General features: G+C 35.5%; 1 protein-coding gene across 4 annotated transcripts in view; it reads left to right on the top strand.

Annotated features, from left to right (window-relative positions):
• CCSER1 (coiled-coil serine rich protein 1) overlaps positions 1-26,867 on the top strand; it is a 632,727-nt gene that overhangs the window by 377,534 nt on the left and 228,326 nt on the right. For all 4 annotated transcript variants that reach the window (XR_002438019.1, XR_002438018.1, XM_021394792.1 and 1 more), the window contains exon 9: positions 20,629-20,706. Coding sequence is in view for 2 of the 4 variants with exons in the window: in XM_021394792.1 (XP_021250467.1) it covers positions 20,629-20,706 (78 nt within the window). In the remaining 2 variants the exon portion in view is untranslated. The remainder of the gene's footprint in view (positions 1-20,628; positions 20,707-26,867) is intronic.

Consider the following 26,867-nt stretch of genomic DNA (forward strand, 5'->3'; position numbering starts at 1 on the left):
ATAACCATTGTTGCTTTATGTTTTGTGTAAGTGTAATCTGCAGAAGTGCCAGTTCTGCTAGCAGGGTTGGCCTCCACTCATGATGGTATGAGTTGTATCAATGCTAACCACTCAAACTAACTAGTTCGCTTTCCTTTAATCAATCAGTGTAAATCCAGTCACAGCAAAGGCGATGAAGCACAATGTGAGGGTCTGTGTGCTCCAATAAGAATTTGCTTTCCTAACTGAAACACCATGTATGATGATGAGGAATGGGTAGGTTAGTTGTTACTTGACAAACTGCTGAACTCTTAGCCTTGAAGGTCCTTTATCTTCCATGTTCCCAAGTCCTTAGACTGCAAGCGGTATTTCAGAGGGAGTTGTTAGCTAGCATGAAAAGGGAAAGAAGTAGAATGATTTTAAATTTATTCTTTGGCTAATAATTTTACAGTTTTTCTGTGTGTTGAAAGAAATTTCCTTATTGCAAGAAGTAAGTGTGAAAATAGCAGACAATACAGACTGTTTATAGGGTTTAAATTCTTTCAGTGGCTATTTTCTTCTAATTCAAAGAGGAGAAACGTATTTGTAGCGCTTGAAAAAAAATATTTTTAAGGACAGTTTTTGTGGTAAAGTATCTTAGTGATTTGTTGGACTGGATTTTCACAGGCACTTGATCTAATTCACTGTTGCCAGAGTAACATAAAATTCTGACTTCAGTATTTGGCAGGCAAAGAAGGAATTCTGTCAAGTATTTTTAAATATAATTACCATAGATCTATATTTCGTAGTTTTTTGTGTTTTTTTTTTTCCTTTTTTTCTTCTTCCTCTCTGGGTTTTAACTGGTATCTGGATAAATGAAAGACTGTAATCAGTTGCAAATTTTGTAGATGTTAGAGCTATGCGTGCAAACATCTTGCATTCACATAGTACTGTACTTTTTCACAATTCCTATTGCTTACTGTGAAATTATACCGTGTGCTTGAAATTACACAGATATGTTTATGTAAACACATGGTTTACATTGACTTTTATTCAAGTGTTTAAATGAATTTCGCTTTGTAATTTTGTTATTTGGAGATCAAACCAAGTACTCAGCACAAGGGTTTCACTTTAAAGATCCTCTAAACAATTGTTTAGAATACTGAAAACTCTCTTAAGCTGAGATTTAGTGTTTTTGATTGCTTTTTTTTGGTTGCTTTTTTTCCCTAAGTCTGAAAAATTGTTGTAGAAACCATAAATTTGTTTTACGAAGTAATCTCCCGCATTTAAACATCAGTATATCTCTTTAGATTACAAAGAAGGGTATCAAAGAAAATGTAGTTAAATGCAACAGATTCTATACTTGCTTTCATCTTTCACTAGATCTTTAGTGTTTTTAATCACAGAAACAGTAGTAATTGGCTTTCTAACAGAATAGCTTTCTCAATCCCATGAACCTTTGATGAAATTGCCAACAGCAATCACGAAGGGTTGAAATATGATAGGAAAGGAGGGTGGAGATGAAAATGATGTTGGAGAAATTAAAATGAGAATCTATTTTATTTATGTATTTAAATACATAAATTGTGGGAGTTTCTGGTCGTTAAAGTTGGAGAGTTTTTCATTATTTGTCAAAATAAGGAGAATTTTGTTGGCCGAAAGAAATCCAATAGTAAAAACAGTAGAAGCATGATCTTGCTTTTACAAGCAAAGTCTATGAGAGGGTTTTTTTTGTTTGTTTGTTTGTTTTTTTGTCTGTGTAGGAATTTTTCTGCTTTCCAGTAAGGGAACTGTTGCTGAACGCAGGCAACCCTCTGTATTTCATCCTCGCATGCTGAGACCAAAAGTCTGGTCCAGGCCAAATATTTCATATAGGCACCAATATGATGAATAGCAAAATGGCGTTTATTGGTAAAAGTTACAGAACTATATAGTATTTCTTATCTTTTACTAGGCTGTTCCAGAAGCTCACACGGGCTACTGGCCAATCATATTGAATATCGCGCTCTTTCCACCCACTTCCGAAAACCCATATACAGGGTGGTCATGTAGTTTGTTATCAAAACAAAGAGGTACAGCCTCTCCTTCTTACATCACGGGTTCAAGTAAGTAGGTCAACCTATAGCAAGCAAAATGGGGAAGGACCTTTCGCGTTACATCCCGAACGCTCTGTTTTTCGCCTAATACAACAGGGAACTAGCAGAAACAGAATAAATATACAACATCTTTAATAAAATTCAGTTTTCAAGAGCTTCCTGCCTTCAAGGAAGTTCTGTGCTTAAGCACAGAAAAAAAAAAAAAAGGTGCTCAAGTGTAAGCCTATACTGGAGCCTTACTCCTTAAGGCATAGACTTTTAGCGGAATCTCCCAGGCCATGACATCGCTTGTGACCAGAAGATTTCAGTAAACTCAAAGGTCTTATCTTCTGTTTTGCTGATGTTGTCTGTGTGTTTTGGCTCTTACAGAAGTTTGCTAAATTGAGTTGTAACTAAGAAAATTGAAAGAGCTATCCTAGAATATCAGAATGTCTTGGTGACAGTGAAAATCAGCTTTCTAGTTTACTGGAGGCACACAAGGAGGAGTCATTGATGCATCTTTCTAGCTGGAATATTTGTTTTATGTATCCTTTGTTTATTAAACAATCAGATCTATAGCTGACTTGTTTTGAAAACAGCTGACTGCTGATGAACAATTATTCAGCTAGTTATTGATATCAGTAGTTTGATATATTATCAATACTCTAACTGACTTTTTACAGGTTATTCCTTTCTAGACCCGTAACCTGAAATTTTGAGTTTGTTACATTAGTTTTCATACTTGTTGAATCTGATATATAGCCAATATTGTAGTTTTTTCTCTTCTGTATTAATCTCTCAGAACATTCCAACATTCCTTAATCATTCATAAACGGTTATTTCTTTCTATTATTATACATTGCCCTTGTCAAGACCGGTATAATGGTTTAACCATTTTGGAGAGATTATTTGATAATTGTAAAGGACTTTTTTGTGTTTGTTTGTTTTTCTTCCAGTTATTATTCAACTCTATGTACCATATCTGTTTGGACAAAACATCTGCTAAAAATGCTGCATAATGACAAATGACTAACGACTTCCATAATTCTGTCTTTCTCACAAACGGAGAAACTCCATTGCACATAATGAAGGATAAAATATAGGAGTAATCTAACAATACGCTAGACCATAAGGCTTCAGATATATGTATTCATTAAAGGGTAGAACTAGTTCTTCATTTATTCCCCATGATATACATTTTTGTCTGAATGCTTGGGCTCTTTAAAGACCCAAAGCTTAAATGACTAAATATGGACCAAGTAAAATGTGGGGAAGTTTGTAACCATTTTGTTACATATTTTAGTAATGCATTTAGTTTAGTAACATGAAATATCAGTTATTCCCTAAGGTATTATGCATTTGTAGATCATAAACTTTTAGCTTAAATTAAACATCACAGCTGGTTGCTTTAATTTAATGCATTATAGCACAAATGTTTCAACAGCTTGACTAAAATGAACCATACTGCATATTCAAAGGAAGAGCGAAGGTCAGTGCACATGGAGGCTAGTGATTTGCAAACTTTTTTTTTATTTGGATGTATTAAATTTATTCTGCAGAACTTAGTTTAGTGCAACAGAATTTGACAGAATAGTACAGTTTAGCAAAATATCTTGAACTATTTCTATTTAAAACAATATGGTATACAGTAGAAGTTCAAAATAGTATAGCTGTCTCAAATATTCAGAAGGAAATTAAAAACTGAGTACCTGCTGGATAGCCAAATCTTTGGGATTCTTCCATATGTATAAATTACATGAAGTACTTATTTTTGTATAATCTGTATCTCTGATTGATTCATCCTATTAAACATTCTTGCTTCTTACGAACATTTTAGTCAGTATGGGTGCTAGCTCATCTATATCTGGGAGTTTCTTAGTCAAACAAGTGAAATCTAGACATCTAGATTTCATCAGTTTCTAGTTGTCTGAGAAAATGCATCATTTCATATGCAAGAAGACCTTCAATTCAAAGCAGCTACTATTTCTACCTACCTATTCAATTTATGTATAGTGTTATACATTAAGTTTGAAAATGGGTAATGGAATTTTGTGTAGACCTTTTTTCCGCATATGTAACCCAAATTCTTGTAGGTGATTACTTATCTGTAACTGTACTTGGCATTCACACCTCAATATGAAGCTGAAAAACATAGCCCAGCACTTTCAACTCAGTTGAGCAGCAGGTAATTCTAACTTCGATGTGCTTTATGAGTTTTATCTGATTAATACCTATGACAATGAGGAGGAATAAGCTTCATGAAGTCTTTAAATTGAAGACATACTGGCAGAAATCTGTTGGTTCACTTTGCTTTTTTGTATTGTTTTGTTTTGTTTGGTTACTACATTGCTTGCCTGAGACAAAAATGGGAGCTGGCACTGCTATAGCAGAATTACTGATTCTTATGCACGTATATGAGTTCAGACCACCAAACCAGGATGGAGAAGAAGATGAAATACTGTATAAGCAGCTGAGAGAAGTCTCAGAATTGCTACTCCTTGATCTTGTGAGGGACTTGGGCTTACCAGTTATCTGCTGGAAAGACAATACAGCAGAGAGGAAACAGTCCAGGGGGTTCCTAGTGTGTGTGGAAAAAAAGTTTCTGACACAGCTGGTGAGTGAGACAACTAGGGAAGGCACCCAAAAGGGAAGGACTTGTGGGTGATGTAAAGGTTGGAGGTCATTTTTAGCACAGAAGGATTAAAAAAAAACTGAGTGGCTGGGCCCAAAAAGTTGTGGTGAATGGAGTTAAGTCCATTAGAAGCCAGTCACAAGTGGTGTGACACAGAGCTCAATACTGGAGGCAGTTCTCTTTAATATCTTTATCAGTGTTCCGGATGAGGGGATCACGTACACCCTCAGTACATTTGCAGATAATCCCAAGTTGAATGTCAGTCTTGATCTTGTTGAGGATGAGAAGGTTCCACAGAGGGGCATCTGGATAGGCTGGGCCAATCGGCCAGTCATGAGGCTAACTGCTCGTCCCATACAATGCTACAGTCTAGGATAAAAGGGGACAGAATGCTCCCTGTTGGCCTCCATCTGAAAAACTGTGGCCAGCAGGACTAAGGAAGAGATTGTCCCCCTGTAATCAGCTCTGAAGAGGCTACACCTTGAGAACTTGTTCGGTTTTGTGCCCATCACAACAAATAACACACTGAGAAACGGGGCTGCATCCAGTGAAAGGAGATGAAGAAAGTAAAGGGGCTGGAGAACAGGTCTTAAGAAGAGTGGCTGAGGGATCTGGCATTGTTCAGTCTGGAGAAAAGGAAGATCGGGGAGACCTTATAGCTCTCTGTCACCAGCAAGGCAGGGACTCTCTCTTCTCCCAAGCAACAAGGGTTAGGACAAGAAGAAATGGCTTCAAGTTGTGCCAGGGCAGGTTTAGGTTTGGTATTAGTAAAAATTTCTTCACTGAAAGTGTTTGTGGAGCATTGAAACAGGCAGCCCAGCAAAGTAGTTGAGTCATGTCTGGAGGTGTTTCAAAGACATGTAGACATGGTGCATAGGAAAATGGTTCAGTGGTAGACTTGGCAGTGCTAGGTTTACAGTTGGTCTTGATGTTAGAGGTCTTTCCCAACCTAAATGAATATATGATTTTAAGATTATATGTTCAGTTATTAAACAACTATATTCACTTATTTATCTTCTTCTGTGGTTCCTGGAATTTCCAGATAGTTATTAATTCATTTTAGTTTTTATTATTGTAACTCAAAAACTACTTTTTCCTTTGCTAATTCTGCACTCAGTTTCCATTTGCCTATTTCTTTGCCCTCGCAAAAATAAGTGTGATTTTCATTTTTCCCTGAATATAAATGATTCTATAACTATCTTAAGAAAATTTTGAAATCGTGACTATTAGCACTGAGCATTTCTGTGTACAAGGAATTATTGAGAAACAAAGATCTATGAAATAAGTCTTTCTTATTGCAAGTGCATGCAAATTTATCCTTTATATTAATACTGATGTGGCGTTAGAAACATGATCCTTGAATTACTTGATCACCTACATGAAAATAAGTATTGTTTTTTGTGTTAGACCTGAAAATCCAATGACATTGTAATGATTTTATTTGATAACTTCTGGATTCACATTGTGGTGCCCATGATTAAATGTGGTGCTAATTCAGTATTTGATATATTAATTTTTTCAACCTTTATAGACTCAAGACATTCTGCCATAATAGGAATTAATAATTTAAGGCAGTACTGTATTAAAACATTTTCTTTCTACCATTTTAATTACAGAGGGCTTTGTTGAAAGTTACTGTGTTAATGAGAAATAAAACTCCATTCATTATCTTAATTATTTGATTCAATTTAGTCTGTAAAAGAAATGTTTCATATCTGTAATAATACTTGCTAAATATTTACATAAAAAAATAAACAGACTTATGTTCATTGGAATTAGTTTTTTCACAAAGCCCTTGCTCTTAAATCTCCATGGCACAGCTTTCCTAGTATTTTCAAAAATATTCTTCACTTCCCACTACTAAATTTCTTGTATACACGTTTATTTTTTAATTCCTCTACTTCTGTGCTAATGCTTCAGGTTTTAATTTAATTTGATTATACTTGACAAGTTGACAGCAACAATTGTTTCTCACTGAGTTTTAAAGCTTAATGCAGTTGGTGACAGTAAGTTCTGCTGCAAGTATGTAAGTGTTATTTTAATCTGATGGTATAGAAAGTAAATTACTCAACTGCCATTTCTCCTCTGTTTCGGTTTAAGGGCATTAATTTATCATGCAGCTACATTTTGGAGACCAAGTGTTAGCTTCTTCCCCACCCCCCCCGTTAAAGTTAGACTTCTGACTCCTTACAAAGAAAATGGTGTGACTCTATAAATACAATCAGAATTCGATTGTCACTAAAAGTTAATACAAATATTGATTACGTACAGCATTTAAAACATGTGTTGTTCATGGACTTAATAATGTAGATCTACATTCTATAATAAATAAAATTTTAGTAACATGTCATCTGCTAAATTAAGTGCTTTAGAAATATTGGTGCAGTTGTGTGCTGTGTTACTTATCTTTACAATAGAATATCTGAAAGTTAGGGCATCCAGTTACCACGTAGATTTAAGCAGCAAGTTTTTACACTAAGAAGTGAAAATTCAGATCCGCTGTTTTTATGGGACAGAATTAAGAAGAGCTATCTAAAGTACCATGTGAGTAAATTATGGGAATATAATTACAAAACCTTCAAGGAAAATGAAGGCTGAAAAATGAAGCACTTCTTTGGGAATTGCTGTTGTGAAGATTGCCTTCATTTCTGCCTGTGCTCCTGCTGACAGTGATAGTACTTCCAGTGTCATTAACCTTCTTCCTGCCTCCTCCCTCTCCATCCCAGTCCTCAGAAGACAGAGGAATTAATCTACTGATGAGAGTTTGTTGCTATTAGTTTAACCATTGTTGGTTACACAATTTAGATTTTGTTTCTTCTTTTCAGACAAAATGTATTTCTTTCCAAGCGAAATGGGGTGAGATATCCTTGGAAGAGCACGTTTAATCCATAGTAATTTTCACCTTCCTGCCAGACCTTGCTTCTGAAGGAATGAAGGGTCTATAAATGAATGAAAAAGTTCTATTTTACATGGATAACTCTGTGGATAACACATTAAACACTTTTTTAAAAGTCCCAGGACAAAATATCTGGTAAGAAGTAGTCTAACCAAACTTTGGCCATTGCCAAGGGAAAGCACAACTTGTAAAAATATTTACACAGTAGTTTTAAATTTAAAAGGCAAACAGGTTTTAAAAGCAGTTATCTTTATCTACAATTATAGAAAAACTGTATCATCACACACAAAACCAATCTCCCAACAGATACTACAATATTAATGAAATCTGTGTAATTATGTCTTCTCTGAGACACTATTTTCTGGGTCATTTTATGTGAACTAGTTTGCTTGATTTTCCACAGGTGCCAGGATATTTTAAGGAGTATGTTTCTGTTACTACATCAGTATGAAAGAATTTCACAGTAAACTTCCTGTTACAAAGACTAGGCAGCTTATTTTGTAACATTATGAGTTGCATAAGTAATATTATTTGTTCAAGCACATAAGGGGATATTATTTCTTCTACAGATTCTCTACACATATTAATTATTTGACATTGCAGTGAAGTATTCTGTCATTTGTGCTTGTAGCTTAAATGCAATGAAATTTCTGCTCATGGTTCACACCTGCAAAAGCAGTCTAAAAGGTGATCTTGAATTCTCTATTCTGGACAAGGAATGAAGTGATAATCTGGATATGATAACATAGCAGATTGTAACAATATACCATAGTTGGGGTAATCAGAGTTATTGGTCTTTGCAAATTAGCATACTGATACTACACTCAGTAACTGTTGGGAACAGATAAGTAACCATCCGTATAACATTGTCAGTTGAAACATGAGAGCAGACATAACAGAGTATATGAACTATACGACCTGTACTAAAAGGCAGTTTGGTAAGAAACATTGGTAGAGAACATCGAATTTCTGATGACTCTCTTTTTGATCTGCAAAATGAATGAAAATACAAGAGGAAAGGATGAGGGAGAGAGGTACAGTACAGAGTGACTCCCCCTCTCCCTTTTGACCTTCAATCTCTTACTACGTCCAAATTAAAAGATTCCACTGGAAAGAGAAGATCAAAACTCCAACTATGATTCGAGCATTTTTTTGTTCCTGAGAATGTATTACTAAAATCTTATAGAGTGCAAAGGATGTAATTATGCTATAATAGATGTAACTTACATAGTTGAGACACATGATATTGACTGTTACTGTTACATAAGCTTTAATGTTTCTTTGGACTCAGCAACTAATTTTTCCAAGTTTTTCACATCTATCAGTAAAGACACAGTGCAGCAATATACTTTTGTCCTATTTATACACTCAGCATTTCACTCCGCTTGTCCGGGAGCACTAGTCTTAATTTTTATTCTGTCCATTCTGCTCTGTGGAAGGTCAACATGCAGAGTAAAGCTGTATTTTTCTTGCTGCAATAAGCTCAATTTCTAGGAATCAATCCCAACTAGGATGTGACCCATAGAAGACGCTACTTCATAAAAAGCATTATTTTTGTACTAAGTGGCATTAAATATGTCATCCACACTTACCTCTCTTAGCTTTTGTACAGTCTGAGCTGTGCAGATTGCTTTGCTGAGTGTGGAGGTGTTTTGGGGATGTAAGAAAGTAGGGGGAAGACAAGTGCAAGTCATTATATGGAAGCTGTAATTCTCTGATGTCAGTGTGATTGAGGAGCTTTGTATTCGTGGTGGATGTAATGCTATAATGTAATGGAAAGTATAGCAATAACAGCAGAGTGATACAATCCTAGGCTGTAGCAAATGAGAACAAGCCCAAATGTAGCAGCCATGGATGCAGAAACAAAGGAAGGAAAACTGCTTACCTTTGGAAGATCTCCACTGCCAACTCAGATCCTCTAGATCCTGGCTTCACCCCTTTCCAGTCGCTCAGGTACATTGCACACACCTGAGCTCCCCTGGGTTGGCCCTGCCTTCCCACCAGGTGCTCAATCACTGGTTCAGACCTTGACTTAGCATTTCCACTGTGCTGGTTTTGTGGAGTCCTGTACACAGAAAGATCTAGCTGGGGTTTGGATGTTAGTTGCAGTATAGCTGTCTGGAATTCTGCCAAATGGAAAAACTGAAGTTTTCTCTATTTAACAGCAGTTGGAAGATCAAGCAGCAAGTGAGGTGTATGACCCCACCCTCTGGAGGGCTAATGATCTTGACCTAAAAATCTAGATGTGCATTAAGGTTATGATGTAGAGCAAATTTTTGCAGTCAGCATATTTTTATGTGATGGAGAAAACTTCTCCCATTGCTTTGGGGGAAAAAAACAGCAAAACATGGTAAAGAGGATAACCAAGATGCTGTGTGTTTGTATGTTTGTATTCTTATGTGTTAGAATGTTCAAAGTTATAGAAGTTTCATTTTAGGAATTGATTACAAAAATTACAATTTTTGTAGTGAATTGATTTCCAATTTTGTTCTCATTTTACTTCTCCAGTAAAAATTCCAAAGAGGGTGCCCATTCTGGTATTTTTGCTATCTGTTTGTTTTGCCTGCTGCTAAAGCTGAAATTCTTGTAACGAGGAAGGACCTCAGATTTAAGGGCCACGTGTGCTGGATGCCAAAGGTTAAGTGGAAGAGCAAAATCTTTCACTGTCGGAGAAAGAATGAATATTCTTAGCTGTTATGTAGCAGGGAAATAAAGGATCACAAAAAGGTTGAAATAACTGTACTAGGAAAAAAATGTGAGTGGAAAAGAAGGAATTCAAGAGATCAAAATCTCACCTAGTGCAAATTAAAAAAGAGATCTCAACTATACTGAGAATTTTGTTTCAGAAGTCTAACTTTGTCATATCTGCCACTGCTTCTTAGCTATCCTCATCAGTAAGAAGTTGTATGGACACCTTTTTTTCCCCCCACAAAAGTTAATCTTTTGTGTAAGTTGTGCACTACCTATAGCTGGGCAAGAACTACAACTACACCAGCTGAAGCAAGCTGTACTTCTTCAGTAACACCACTTGAACCTCTGTGTGATGAGCTGTTGGGAGAAAGGTGTTTCTCAAGTGGCCAAGATTTGCCTTTATGTCTTTTTCAGTTCTGGTTTTATAAGACAGAATTTATTTCACTTCTGCCTGAAAACGCACTATAAGCTCTGTGTCAGGATGTCTCTAGAATTGCATAATTGTTGCGTATTTTATAAATAGATTATAATTTTAGTTGTCATTTCCCCAATTTGGGCAGCAGTTTTATGTTACAGCTGCTTGTGGTCATGATTATAAGTTGTCTGTATTGTCCCATTACAGCAGGAATCTACTACACTAATCTGGAGACCAGTGCAACATATCTTACTGGTAATATAAGTCAGTGTGAGATAAAAGTCTAGTTTTGCTTAAATGGTGAGAAAGCATGTTTTTAAAGAAATAAAAAATAAGAAATCTTGTTTCAGTGCTCCTTCCTCCGTATCATATAATACTTACAAAATAGCTAGGAAAAACTTGTTTCATACTTCTGGTGCTATTGTTTCTTTGTGCCTATGCATCATAACAAAAACAAGATTGCAACGGCTGCTTTCTCTGTACAGTATAAGCATCCTTAGTATCTTTTTTGTAGAGGCTTGAGTAAGAAAAATTTTATATGGTGATGAAAATATTTTTAATTAAATGAAATCTAAACTTCAGTGCTATAAATGCACAACTAAGTTCCAGCATGCCAGTAATTTGCTGTAGAATTCATAAACCTTACGGATTTCATCAAGTCAAACTGTATGATTAATTGAAGAGAAGTTTGGGGGAAAAAAAAGAAGCAGACTTGATAAGCTTCTCTCCTATCTTGTTCTGTAATATTACTGTGTCAAAATCTGACAAGTATTATTGAAAATACAGACTGCTTTGGATTACTTTCATATTGCGAAAGCAAAAACTGAAATCTTGTTGCCTGATCCAAATTATTCTGCTTTGACATTTGTAGTGGAAATGCTAAGTCATGGCTTGAAGCAGTGATTGAGCACCTGGTGAGAAGGCAGGGCCAACCCAGGGGAGCTCAGGTGTGTGCAATGAACCTGAACGACTGGAAAGGGGTGAAGCCAGGATCCACCCCTTCCCAGAACTCTTTTAAGGGTTGGTAGTGGAGGTAAGGGTGCCTTTGCTGGAGATCCCTGCTTACCTGAGACCTTCTGAAGGTTAGTAGCTTCTTTGCTTTATTTTTGTGTCCATAGCCGTTGTATTTGAGCAAGTTCTCACTTGCTGCAGCCTGAGGTCTTGCTGCTCTGCTGTTGTTGCTGTGCTCTCCATCACCTTATAGCGTGGTAGTACAAAGCTGTGGAACATTATTTATAAGCCTTTGATAGATACGAATAAAAGTGTACGGAGAGAGTTGTGATCGGTGGTGCTGTCTAATTGGAGGCCTGTAGCTAGCGGTATTCCCCAGGGGTTGAGTGTTGGTGCTGAGTCCAGTATTGTTGAATTAATTAATCAACAACCTGGCTAAAAGGATAGTGTGCGTCCTTGGTAATTCTGCTAATGATACAAAACTAAGTGGCGTGGCTCATACCTTAGAGTGCTGTGCTGCTATTCAGAAAGATCTTGATGAGGGAGATGGGATGAGAGAAACCAACTGTAAATCAACGAGGGCAGAGTCCTGCATGTGGGGAGGACTAGCACCTCTGTTGCTTTGATAAGTTGTTATTGCTAATTGTAATAAAAAAAAAAATACTGAGGATGATAGGTGTGTGATCACTTCCAGGGAATGCATGTGAATGTGCATGCTTAATAGTTAGCATATGAGTGCAGGACAAAATAGTGTTATGTAGCAGTGATAAAGCCAAACTTTGTGCAGAGCAAGTTCTATGCAAAATATTTGCTCAAGTGTGCAAACAACATCTTGAATAATTTGGGTAGAAACACAAAGGGAGTAAGTCAAAAACTGGGAACTGTGGGTTGTTTTTGGTATTGTTGGATATATTTATGGCTGTATGGTTTTCATATCAGTTATTAAAAGTAGGGCTTTATTTATCACAAGGATTAGTACATACTTTTGTTGATTTCTATGGCGTCAGGAAGAATTTGATTTATATGATGAATTTTTTTTTCTATTCATTTAAGCATTGGTCAAACTTTTTCCTGTGGCATAGTCACTGGAATTGATCAGAAATGATGCTTTGATATTTTTATAGTATACATTTCAATGCTGCAGTCTTGAATCTCTTTACTCAGGGCAGCGATCTGTTAGATCTATAAGCACTTAGCTGTATGAGGTTTAATTAACGCCAGAAGCCTTCAATATACATTAGTTGCAATTTGTAATGTGCTGAGTTAATGATTCCTGCACTCTGACTAATGCACGTGCTGTTAAACCTACGTGCGGAGTGAGTGGCACTAATATTAATCACATCACACTAGTATCCCTACACGCCTAGAGGGTAAGGAGACAGGAGAGTACCAGAGATGTTTGAGGAGCATTGTACTTAAAAATCTCCACTTAGTGGCCTAAAGAACAAAGTGCATAACATATCACTTAATGTGGTAAGGAAGAAAAACAAATAAAAGAGAATGCTTTGGTACTTTCAAAAGTTAATAAAATGACTTCCCTGAGTAATGCTTCATATTAAATGTATTGCAGAATCATCTGTTAGTTATTGCTATAGAGTTTTCATACTGATGTTAATTTGTATTGTATTTGTTTAGCTAGAGAGTTTTCATACTGTTAGTCGTGGACATCCTTTAAAATTCTCTTCTTGTACCCACGCAGAACTTTTTTGGATTTATTAGCATTTGAAATCGTGTACATCGTACTCTAAGAACAGCAAGCAGACAAACAAAAACAACAAACAGACAAAGCTGAAAATTGTGTGCTTGGTGTGTCAGCAGAACTGTAAGTGTAGAGCATACCATCCCAAAGCTACATTGTGGCAGTACACATTAATGTAAAAAAAAAAAAAGGTGCAGGAATAATCTATCCGATCCATTTTTGTCCTAATCAATTTTTGAGTAAATTTCCAGTCTTGCTACATTATGTGTAGGATAGCCTGCTACTTCTGCTAAAGAAATACTTGAAATAAATATATTTATATCCTAATATATACCCAAAGTAAAACTCAAACTGAAAGGAACTCAGTTTCGGTGGAAGTAGTTATCATGTTAAGAATTCTGTTTCTTTCTGTAGTTTATAAATTAGATAGAATAGACGTTGGGGAGCGCTTTTTTGTGCTGCTTGTTATTGCTTTGCTCTCACTGCCTTCCTGCTGCTGCTGATTAAGTTTAATCTCATAGCACATCAGAATTAAAAAGCTTTGCATTTTTTGAGTCATTTGAAGAAAGCTTTTCTCACCAGGTTCTGTGACAAACGTAAGTTTCTATTCACAGTGGGGTTAGGGCCTGAAGCAAGGGAATAAATTGCATGTAAATTATAAATCTGACTGCACTCCTAATGCTTACAATGGTAGCCTGATTGGTTGTGTACTGGGAGTAAACACAAATGAAACACAGATGAAATAAAGCAGAAAAATAATCTGTAGAAACTATGAGAGAGAGAGAGGTTATGAGTATGAGAGGTTTGAATACAAAGATTTCACTTGTGAATGTATTTGTTTTTTTTAATGTAAGTAACAGTAAAGGTGGAACAGCTTTTAGTAAAAAAAATACATTTGGTAAAATACGTCATTTAAGATGTAGCAACTAGACAAAGTAGCTTGCTTAGTGAGAAAAGCCACGGCTGCATAGGTGAACTCATCCAAAACAGATGGAATGGTAAACTGTGGTCTGCTCAAGGTAATTTTCACTTTGGAATTTGCAATTAAGCAAAGCACTGCAAGTGGTTACTGCGCTCTCACTGGTACCGAATTGGATAAGAGAATATTGATCTGATCACAGTTAAAGATAAGAAAAATGTTTAATACTTTTCTGTTCAAAAGAGAAATGCTGTGGAAAACTAGTCATGTTTCAAGATATATTATCCTATACTGACTCTTTAAATACAGTTCTTTCTATTCTATTTATATATTATTATATATTGTTGTTATACTATATGTATTATGTAATAGCTCACTCTATTCTTTATCAAGTAGCTGTTTCACAGCTTACTACAGGACTTGCTATTCCACCTGATTGAATTAGCCCTAAATTCTTTTCAACATCCCAACTGAAATCCCATTTCTGTTTGTATTCAGAATGAGAATTTGGCTGCCAAACTTCCATTCTTAGAAAAAGGGTTTTGTTTGAGCATTCATTTAAGCTGAACAAACTTAAATCATCAGTATTTTTTCACAGTTGAGGGATATTGGCTAATCAGCCTGTCTGTTTAGCCAATACAGAATATTTGTAATTTCATACAGATTTGTTGAGAGTGTGGCACAAAAATAAACCTGGATAGTTTTTGTGGTCATGTAAGATTTAAAGTACAGTTGGGTATGGATATTCTTTTGTTGTGGAACAATGACAAGAAAACATCAGCAATGAGGAGCTTCTCTTAGTACTTTATGCTAATTCACTGTATGCAGCATGCAACTAAAAAAAAAATCAAGTTGAAACTATAGTAATAAAGCTTTTTTAGTGTCCAAGGTAATTTTGGTATGTCCAAATGTTAAAATAATTTGTCTGTTTTGTCCAAGGCATTTTCATGTCCTATTGCCCCAATCATGTCATATTAAAAGGAGGTACTTGCTGAGTTGCTAGCAATTCCCCATCAGATGAGTAGAGATGTAAGATATGGCCAGTGATGCGTTTATGTTACTTGTTGATCCTCCTAATTTATGGGACTTCCTTAGGGTACAAAACTTGATGTTTCTGCAGTTTCAGCTGTTCCTCTGGACTCCTGCAAGAACAGCATAGGCAGGGAACTGCTCTGTTCAAGAGTGAACTTGTGTTATAAAGGAGCATCTCTTAACCATATGTATTGGAACTGCAAGTCATGCCCTGAACTGCTGATGGAGCACCTGGAGGAAAGACCCAGTCAGCCCTGGGAGCACAGGTGAAGGCAATTCACCTGTGTGAGCCGAGGGGGCGGAGGCAGGCTCCACTCCTCTTAAGCCTCATTTAAGGGCTGACTACCACTGAGGAAGGATGTCTTTCTTGAGATCCCTCCTTGGTGGAAGTTTTTCCCTGCGAACCCAGAATCTTCTGATACAGATGAGCGTTCTACTTCCCTTCCTTTGTAGCACCTTTTTATTGTGCTGGTCCTTCTGCCTTTTTTGTAGTGCCTTCTCCATCATGTTGATCTTTCCGGTCGTTACACCATATGAGTCTGTCGGCCACTGTAACTGCTTTCCATTACATGACTGTTGATGGCATATGAGCACCTGCAGAAATAAGCAGTTGGACGTTAGCCTGTATAGAAGGGAATCTTCTCATTTCAGGCTAGATCACTGCAGTCACAGTGGACGTTTCTTGCTGGTTTGCATGACCGGTCATTAAATTTTGGGTTTGGGAAGTATATTTGGGGGAGGTAGATGGGAGATGTTTTTGAAAAGCGGGTAATGATTCCCAAGCATACTTAAGCAGATCATCTTAAACTTTTTCCTTTCCTTTTATCTGAAGTGTTCTGTCCTGTCATCGTGAAACAGGAAAAAAAAAATTGTCAGCTGAAGATTTCCAGCTTAATATGACAAGCTTCATGGGTAGCATAGTAAGAAGTAAAGTAATTGGTTGATCAAATGATGTGTCAGGGACAGGGTGCTGGCAGATGAAAGGTGGAATGCTTGTTTCATAGGATGAGTGGTGCCTACCAGGAGACTGGCCTTCACTGTTTTGTTCTGGAGAGGGCAAATAGCATAAGTTGTGCTAATCTGATGAGCAACACCAATTTTAATGGAGGTGCTAGGGTTTGTTCTCTTCTAATAATGTTAGCAGATGATGGTAATGAGTTCAAGAATTCTCAAAGTAGCTTTTGTTGATACTTTTTAAATCATGTGTTTAGAGGATATAATCTTTAGAAAAGCACTTTCTTTTTCTTGTCTAACACAAAGTCTTTACCATCACTCTGACTGCAGTAGTCTTCCTCATTTCTTGTGTCTCTGGAAGTAAACTTGGTTTGGTCAACATTTTGGTGCTCTATTGTGATTCAAGCAGTGCTACTGATTTGTGTTTATATCCTTTTGTACTTCAATTTTTTTCTTATTTAATATATAATATTTTTACACACTAGTGATCAGCTGAAGCATGTTACTCTACTATTACAGCACCTCTCAGTAACTTACTGCAAATATAATATAAAAAGTATATAAGCACATGGTCATGAGAGTGTGATTTTGTGATGAATGTTGCTGACAGTGTTGCTGTAAATTGCTATGTGACTTCAGAAGTGCCAACAGATGCTCTTGTGTTGGTTTTTATTTCACTAATTAGGATCAACCTAGTCAATGAGAAGTTTTTTCTGCTGTTAGTTCTGCCACCATGCAAGTGTATTCTTGAAGCTATTTATTTTAATAAGTAATAACAGTGTGTGGGAAGGGTAAAAAAAAAAAGTTTATGCTCTATTTGAAAAATACGCCTGGTAGTAGTTTGTTTACCTGATCTAAAAGAATCTCAAAAATGAATGATTGGATCCCTTTTTAGTCTTTAGAGAGGCTCCTTTCACTGGACCATTATGAAGCGCAGAGGATTAGAGCATATGACATTAGAGTCAGTGGGATGTTCTTCTCATGCTCAAGAGAAGGATAAAGAGGGATCTCTCTGAAGTCTTCTGCTTCCTAAGGTCCTGTAGAGAAGGTGGAGCTATCTTTTTCTAGATACATGCAATGGAAGGACAGAAAGCAAGAGAATAGGTCTACTTAATGTTCTGCAACTCTATGAAATACCACATGAGAAAAATGGAGACGTGAAGGAATTACCTTATACTGTGCTTTGGCTTCCTCAGAATGACTACCTCTCAACACAGACTTGTGAAGCAACTTTTGGAACTTTTTTGATAAATGGAGAAGGCTACAGGGTGCAGTATAGAAGTGGTAGGAGCACTGGAACTGTATGGAAAAAGTCACTGATGATTCAGCTTCATTTGGAAGCCTCTGAAAGAAGATAATGTTTCAAAATGTCTAGAAAGTCTCAGGGAAGATTGAGAACATGAAAAATGTTTAAAAATGTTTATAATATTAAAATTCTCTGCCATTAATGGTGTAAGTTTAAGGCTACAGTACAAAAATATTTCTAGACAACTTATTTCTTTGTTGAGTTAATGTTAAAGCTTGCTATCTGGTTTGTGAAGGTGAACTTTTATTTGACTGATTTGCTCTAATTGGGGAAAAAAAACAGGCTTTTATTTCCAAAAGCACTTTTCCAGCACCTGAGCACTCAGACATCTGTCTTTCGCATATGTATTGGTGGTTTTAACAAAATTACTGCCTTTCACATAGTACCATAGGCCACTCAACTCAGGGCAGTGCTCTTAGGATGTTGTCCATTCAAATAGCAGGGAGTAGAGTAACTGTGGGGACTTGGCTGTGTCGTACTGATTGCTAGAAAGCAGTAATTGCTAAAGTAAAATGAATTCATGACTGAATGTCATATTAGTATTTTTTGTAAGATTTTGAATGGGAAGTATTTGGGCAAAGATGAAAATTCTCTCTTGCAAGCAGTTTTTATTCTTTGTAGAATAGTACCTCTCTGCAGATGGTCTTTGTGATCTGAGTCTGAAATGCTGTGCTGTGCATAGATATGAACAGAAAATGTGTCCAAAAGAAGCCAATGCCATATATATCCAGCAAATATTGCAAAATATTTACAATTGTTTATTATATAGTGAAATTGTCTATAAATTTATTGCAGAGGTTGAGTAGGATTACTGTGTACTTATTGTGTGAAGATCTGCTATACTTCTATGTAGATAGTTACATTGAAGTTTTGTTTTCTCTTCTATTATGCTATATTCTATATATGTTTCATACTGCAGTGCAGCAAGTTTTTTTTCCAGCATTTTGTCAAATTAGCTCGATATGAAGTCTGTCTATTGATATAATCAATAGAGCATGAAATTATATTTAAATTACAAACTCATCATTTTAAGTGTTTTATATTGGAAACAACACCTTATAGTATATTTATATTTCTATTAACTTCAGTGTTATTATTCAATTATTTCATAAACAAAGGCGTGCCTGTTGGAGCAGCTATTTTACACCAGCAACAAGAATTCTAGAAATATAGTACAAGTTAGTGAAACATAACTAAAATGAAGTTGAATGGCTATTAAGTATACATAGTCTCTTCCAGAAGAGTACTGTTTTGTATAAAAAATTACTGCTTGGAAATATGACTTTAAACTATTTGTAGGTGTTTGCCACATCACTGGAAATAAGGTGGCATGCACTACACTTTTAACTTTAATACTTGAGAAAATAATTAATTCATATCAGTGCAATTGAAAGTACTTTTTTTTTCTGTAGGATAAAGAGAAGATATTGCTTATTGTCAATGCTAAAGTCTTTAACTTTGCTTCTGGTAAAGACGTTAATGTGGAGTCAGAACTTGGATTACTATGTTGAAAATAGGTCGTAGTGTGCATACACAGTTAAATGAGCAGCTCATGGAAAGAATGGATTTGATTATTCCAACTGTCCTAGCTTTCTTGATTAATGGGTTACCTTATTGAAAGTTTTGTTCACGTGTTTAATTACTTGTTTTCCTGTTTATTTGAAAATGTGTATTTGTGGCTCCACTTAGAAAAAATGCAAATGTTAAATTTGGTCATGTCCACAGCTTAGTACTGGATTTGATCTGATTGTGTTACTTGAATATTCCTGTCAATGTCTGGGTTGGTAACTGAAGATTCAGAGCTTTTTAGCAGTAAAGCTTTACTGTCTAAATGAGAAAGTACATATCTAATGTTGTCAGTCTTTAAAAAAATCTGTTGGCAATAGACCAGTAAATTCAAACCTCAAGAAGGTGGACTTTTTCTGTTGGAAATGAGGAAATTATCTTACATCAGCAAACTTGAGAACAGTGAATTGCTGGTTTATTTGCTTGCTTTTTCTTATTTGAAAAGCTGAAATACCAGAGACAGGGCCATTTTGGTGTCATTTTCCTGCTATTTAAAAGCTTTTGGTGAAAATTCACTCAATTTAGTGGTATGCGTCTTGCCTTGAAATTAATAACATTTGATTTTAAAATTATGCAGGATAGTTATGAAATAAAATGCAATCCGAACAATAGCTGAAATTTCTAAAGTTTCTATGTATTTATTGCAGTAAAACCAGAGTTCCATTCAACTTGAGATCCAATTAACCAAAAATTCAGTTTATGTACGTTTTGTTTTTGCTGTAATACATACTTGTCAGCAATATGGAAACATATTCTTGTTTTATTTTTTATGAGGAGTTTTCATCCAAGATGACTTAAGAATTTTCTATGTATGGAGCTGAAAAATAAAACTGTTTTGGTAGATAAGGAAACATAAATCAGTGCACCAAAGGACTCCCTTCATGGTACCTCACCCTCCTCTGTCCCTTTTTCTGCCTTATCCAATGTATTTACAATTGATTGATCAAAATACTTTCCTGAAGGAAAAAAAAAAACAAAAACCTTGATGTATGAAAGGACTTGATGAGGATCATTTCTTATCAGTGAAGAGCCCCAAAATGCTTTTTTGTAAAGCATGTTTGTCTCAAAATGGCCATATTTATTCTCTTGAGTCAGTCCCAGGGTTTCCGCATGAGACTTCAAAAATAACTGAGGTGCAAAGTGAGACAGGTGAGAGAAGCAGAAATTGGGACCAAGAATTATTTAGGCTTTGCTAATGTGTTTGTATTGAGCAAGAGGGATGTTGTACCAATATTCTTCTGAGGAGGTTGCATCTTTGTACGTTAAGGCTTGCATCTGCTGTGGAAAAAAAGATCCTTCCCATCACACTGCAGTGACAATCCTTCTCGTGGGCCCAGCTCTCCCATATAGTTGGACTTTCCTGTCTATTTAAGAGAAAGTTGACGTAAGGAAATAATAGTAAGCAGATAAACCTTATTCTCTCAGTGAGAATAGTGTCTGTACAGTCTGAGTTCTGTACTTATTTAGTTATTTGTAGCTGCAAAGCCCAGTGAGTAAAAGGATGACTCACCTATGCTGTTATTTTGTTTTACAGGAAAAGGCTCAGTGTTTGCAGAAGGCTCTTGCTTCCCAGGCAGATAAATCCACACAGACAGAACTTTTTGGCCATGATGTAAGTAGCTGTATTGAGCAGTACTTTTTTTTTTTAAAAAAAAAAACATCTTTATGGGTGTTCAAAGTTCTATCAGCCTGTGTGCCTCTGCTGCTGTTGTCTCCATGCATTGATTTAATGGAACTTACTGGAACACCATTCATCCTTTGCTGTTAATTGATTCTCAGATGGCTTCTGCAACATGAGAATATAATTGCAACTACCTGCTAGCATACCAATTCTCTATTAATTTTATGCTTTGCAAACAGCTCATAATTAACATAAGGGAATGTGGAGGACATGTATTTAGTGGATTCTAATTTTCTTCAGTATTGATGGTTATTTATGTTTATTAACAAATTAATGACATTAGTACATTTATAATCACCATATGCTGTCTGAACAATATTTGCATTCGGAAGATAACAGAATAAGTACGCTTATGCCAAGTATTGTTAAAGCTCTTGAAGAGCGTCAGTCAAAATTTCTCTTATAAAGCGAATTGATTGTTTTTCTTCTCTTATGAAGGAACATAGTGGAAAACATTTTCTGTCTGTTTTTCGTTTCTGTCTTTTGTTTTAAAAGATTTCTCTTTTTACTGATACATCAGTTGAATGTAAGTGATAGATTTGCTTCCTTATGTGAGCCTTCTTAAATAATCTGAGATTAAGTATGCTGCAGTATTTGATATTTAGGACACCTTTTCTGTTCGCTCATTTGAGCTTACTAAAGACTGTTCTGCAAGCTCAGGCTGTGTTTCTGCATTGCTGCTTCCAATTTATAAAAGAAACATTGCAATCAAAGCAGGTTTTGAAACCTTTCATTCAGTTTGTTTTGTGTCAGTGGAGCATTCAAGTTTTGTCTTCCAGTATTTCAGGATTCTTGTGAAGACAGAAACGTTTATGTTCTACATTTTAATGAAAAAAGTTCTTGTAGTCACTACTTAAAAAAAACAAAAACAATAATAATTCAAAACAGGAGTACTGTTTTTTTATTATTATCTTTAGCAAGGTACTTTGGAAAAAAAGTTAATAATGGCTCTTCTTGTGTATTTCTTTTAACACAGGCTTTTTCTTTTCCTTTGAGTATTTTTTGTAGGTCAAATGTGTCAATATTTTAGTTGATGTACATATCTCCACTGAATTCTTGTGCATCGGTTGCAAAATATGAGCCTGTATGTTCTGTGGTGTCTGTGAGATAGTAACAATGCTTTTGGGCATGCAGAAACTATGAGGTGTATTTACTGATGGTGAAAATCCTATAATATTCAAATATTTAAATGTCTTTATGTAATGGTGCAATACAATCTTTGTGATGGTACTAATTATCCTTAATAAGTATGTGATTACCTAGAGCTTAGATGCTAAGTCTTCTGCAAAAAAGAAAAGAGAATATACTATTTGTAGGGTACTTTTTTAAACAGCTATGTTTTGCACATTTGGTTCTGCTTCCTATCCTGACCCAAACCAAGTATGTGATGGTTTATGCTGCTGTTATCCATGCTTGTAACTGCATTTTTCAACCTTCTTGGTAAAATTCCTCTACCGTATTATGATTGAGATAATATGTTTACTTACATAGGGTACTATTATGCAAAAGGATATTTGAAATATTTTTGCATGGAACAGCACATCCACCTTTGCTTTTACTTGTAAAAATTGTGTCACAAGGAATAGGTTAGAGGAAGTTGAACCAATCTGAAGGAATAAGACATTGCTGCTATGATCATCATGAAGGGAATTTAAGCCATGCAAGAATTTAGAAGGATGTGCAAATAAATGGTGTTAACACTTTGCCTACTGTTAGTGTTAAAAAATTTTTGCTCATTCATTTATTAGTTCATGTAGCTTCTCCTCAAAGGATGGCTATTACAGGTAACAATTAGTTCAGCTGTGTTCCCATTTTAGCTGCATGGCAATTAAATTGATATTCTTTACTTGTATATAAGATTTTCAAGAGCAAAATGTAACCTTGGAGAGTGATATAGTACATCATTTTATCCAGGATTTGTTTAAGTATATGTATCTGCAAACGTGTGTTTGCTAATGTGAAATTAGATTATATAGTCCATCCCAAAGCAAAGCAGAGAATGCAAAATATGATTTTAACCCCACTGGTCATGTTCTGAAAATGACATGTTGACTATTTGAGGTAACTATTTGAATGGTTAAGCAGAAAATTTAAGTTAATTCCCTCCTCACTTCAGACTTGATACTGTAAAGCAAAAAAAAAAAAAAAAAGACACCAAAGGTTTCCTATTTTAATCCTTAATGTTTCTTTAAAAGCTAGTGATAGGCAGATAAATGTATTATCGGTAATTTGCATAGAATTATTTCACTGATGTTTTAAGTAAAAAATACACTTCAGACTGTAGTTTTTTTGTAAGTCCTTAAGTTAGTGTTTCTGAGAAGAGTTTGTTTTGCTTTCTTTCATATTAATTTGTTTCCCTGTATAAACTTAATAATTGTCTTAATTCTTTAATTTTTTTCCTGTGATCTCTGATTCTGAGAGTAGTCTTACTTTAGTCTTTTCAACAAAAGAATGTTTATTTACTACCTTTCCTTTTAGTTTTTTATGATGCCTGATAAAATTATTTCATTTTACTCTACTTGCTTAATTTGCAGCATTTACAATTGCCTTTGATCCTTCCATCTGATGCAGTTATGTTAAATTAATGTCAATAATCTACTTTGTTGCCAAATATTTTGTAGGGAAAAATATGTGTACTTAAACAAGAAAGCAGAAGATACATTGTTGTCTGTATCTGTTGTTTGTGATGCCATTTTTTTTGTGGTTTTGGATGAAGAATGTCCTAAAGTGGGAAGAGAGAGTAACAGAATTGGAAACTTAAGCTGCAAAAGAAAGCAAAGTGTTGTTTTGCTTGACTTCTGGATAATATATTCTGTAGTTATGAGAGACTATTCTTTAACCTTGGAATTATGTATCTTTGTCATTAAAAGTAAGTGGAAGTTCTTTCTTTGAATTAAATCAAGAGTGAATCCTTGGGGTGTACAGTAACCAAAATAGAGAAAAAGAGAGAGAAACCAGTCTATCTCTAGGAAGGAATAGGTAAAGATTAAAGAACTGCAACATTTAAATGGAAGAAATGTTCTTCTGTCTGTCAAACTACTCTGAAGAAGTCAAGACAGTGTTTCCTTTGAATATTTTTGGTAAGTATATGAGACATTACCTGAGTGGAAATGAATAAGCTGAGTTTCAGCTTGGTGGATATATAGCACAGTTAGAGTCAGATTCTGACTATCACAGTGATCAGCAGAGTTCGAGTTCATGTAATCTTCTACAATACCTGTAAATTTTTGGGTAACGCTTCTGATACATTAATGCTTTCTCCCAAGCACTGCACTGAGATTTTCTCATTGAAATCTTTTGAGTGCTGTATTACCAAGCATGCAGAAGTCAAAGTTGGTAGCAGTAAAGATAATGTTACACATAAAGATTCATTTGAACAAGAAACTTTAGTGCCTAATCTGTCTTCTGTACAAAAACAATCTAATGCAATCTAAAACTTAATAAGAGTTAAAACACAAAGTTTAAAGTTGTGATAAGGGAGTCCAAGTTCTTCAAAGATGAGAAGTGTCAGTTTCCCAGAGTGATTAAAATGACCGCTTTGCTTCTCTGAAAGTTGAGTATCAAGCCAACTGCCACAAGTACTGAGAGAAGACATTATGAAGTAATCCAGGTTTCTTAGAATGTTAATTTTTTCCTACTGCTAAAAGTCAAGGTATCTCCACATAAAGTTACACCTTCTTCAAACATGTATACTAGGAATCACTTAAAACATGTTGGGAGTCTTTCAGTAAGAGCCACATGCACAACAGGGAGACTGCTAAAAGATGAATGTGTCTTAAATTACCAATACTGATTTAATCTCCTTCACCTTCCTGTTTCTGTACAGCCTTATTATACTGAGGGATCAAGAATTTATGTGTCAATCCAATTACAAAAATAGAGTAAAGGATTAGTAGATAGAACTCGCATTGTGTCTGATTACAAGATTACAGTAAGTGATATGATTCTAGCTAAGTAGGTAGTCCTATGATTCATGCCGGGAACACATAAGTGCATAAGCATGTGCCACTGCAACTGAGTTTTTGTTAGACTGTGTCTCGAAAGCAGGATCAAACAATCACGATACAATTCTCTTCTCTCACCAAAAGAATTACAATTCAGTGTTACTTTGTCAGTCTTTGGATGAGAAGAGTTTGTATGTAACTTTATTCTACCTGGACCAGAAGTTAGCATGACTTCTACAGTGTCTTCTCTATGTTTTCTTTGCTGATATTATAGATTTCAGAACTCTGAACTGCTGTTCTTTGTTTTTGCTCTCATACTTAACTCATTCCCCTTTTAATGAGTATCTCCTGTTCAGTGATTGCCTTATGTTTTATTTGAACTTCTAAGGTCTCAGACTTGTTACTGCTCCCAGTCTACTTACAGTTTGATTTAAAAAGCTACATACAATAATTATCTTTCCGTGTTGGCTACCAGCATTGTGTTTACAACAATGTTCGGTGATTCTTAACTAGGGACTGAATCCAAACACCTGTACTACCATGCAAAAGTAAAATTAATAAGTGTCCATGCTAATACATTTTCAAGATGCATTTGTTAGTAGGTTGTTGTACATAACCTTGCACATTTCCCACTCAAGCTTTTGTCACTGCTCTCTGTGGAACCTCGGTGTTTACCTAGGAGAGAATAACAGAGATAGGTGCTCTAACTGTTCCTTTCTGCTGCTTCTCAGTCCTTCTCCTCTGCCCAGCAGCCACAGCTTAGGGATGCTGTAAGGGACTGCAATACACTATGTCCTCTGCTTTAGGAAGGCAGGGAAAGAATACTAATGAACTTAAGCTTTTTAGTTTAATATATATAAGCCAACAATATGGTACGATTTGTTACAGTGTGAAATGGCTTGCATTTTGCCACCTAAAACATCCTGCTTCATCTTACCAGATGTATTTTCTAATTGTTAGAACCTTAAGAATTTCCTGTTTGAATTTGGATAAAGTTTGTCATATAAATGAGCTTAAAAAGTAAAGTGGGTTCTGAGACAGAAACGGGGAGGTGTAATGTGGAAATGAGACAGGCTTCCATTAACCAGTTCATTTCATATTCTGTAGTGGTGCTCTGTTAGTATGGATAGTCTTCAGTTTTGATTTGTAGAATGTAACTTGGCTACTATATAAAGTTCTGTTTAAATATTTGCAGTAAAATGTGACTTTTATATAACAGTGGAGTTTCCTTAAAGAACAAAATCTGTCTAATACTGTAGTGTCCATATCATTTAAAATATAATATTTCTGTAAGACAGCTCTAGTAATTGCAGGGCTTTTCTTAACTTTTTACTTCTCTATCTTCCTATTTACTCTATTTCTTTGTCACGTCATAAGCTTATTCTGCCTTTATATTTGCAGTTATGGTGTTATCTCGCTTTCAAAGCACAGTAAAATATAAGGTACTAATCACAGTAAGTCTGGTCAGTATTCATTCCATTCATATTTTGTTTAGATATTTTGGGGTAGGGAAGAAAGGGAAAAAGATAGAGCTCTAGTTATTATAATTTATATGTCCTAATTTTTTTCAGTTTATGTTTGAAGAGAATGCTTTTACAGTTTTATCTGCTTTAGTACCATTGCTGCCTTCTCCTTGGAGTAGTCCATGAGTTTACTTTTTCACTCAAGCATATGATTTTATCTTTCAGGATATTTCGTGTCATTTGTTTTTTATTCCTTTAATTTCTGTGCAATGCTTTTGAGTGAGAGTAACTTAACACAATTGTACTGTAATAGTATATTTTGACCAGATTCACAGTTCCATTGTTTCCACTGGGAAGGTGCTACTAGACAGTATATCACACCTATAAGTATTAAATAAACAAGCAGTTCTCCCTGGAATTAATAGCATACTTTTAACATACATCTGCTTTTACACGTACTACTAACAGAATATACCTTTCAATAGTTTTCATTGGTTTGAAATTTAAAAAGACATATTTGTCTCATTGAATTATACTTAACTGATTTTGTTCACGTATGCCACTGAATATCTGTAGTATCCCCTCTATAAGGCAAGAGGTGGGTTTGGGAATATCTTCCCAGCACTGAAATCTTTTCAGTTTGGTTCCTTTATAAACAACAAGTAGTCAAAACGAAAGGCAAAAT

Source organism: Numida meleagris, chromosome 4 (assembly GCF_002078875.1).
Source record: "Numida meleagris isolate 19003 breed g44 Domestic line chromosome 4, NumMel1.0, whole genome shotgun sequence".
Classification (NCBI taxonomy): Eukaryota; Metazoa; Chordata; class Aves; order Galliformes; family Numididae; genus Numida; species Numida meleagris.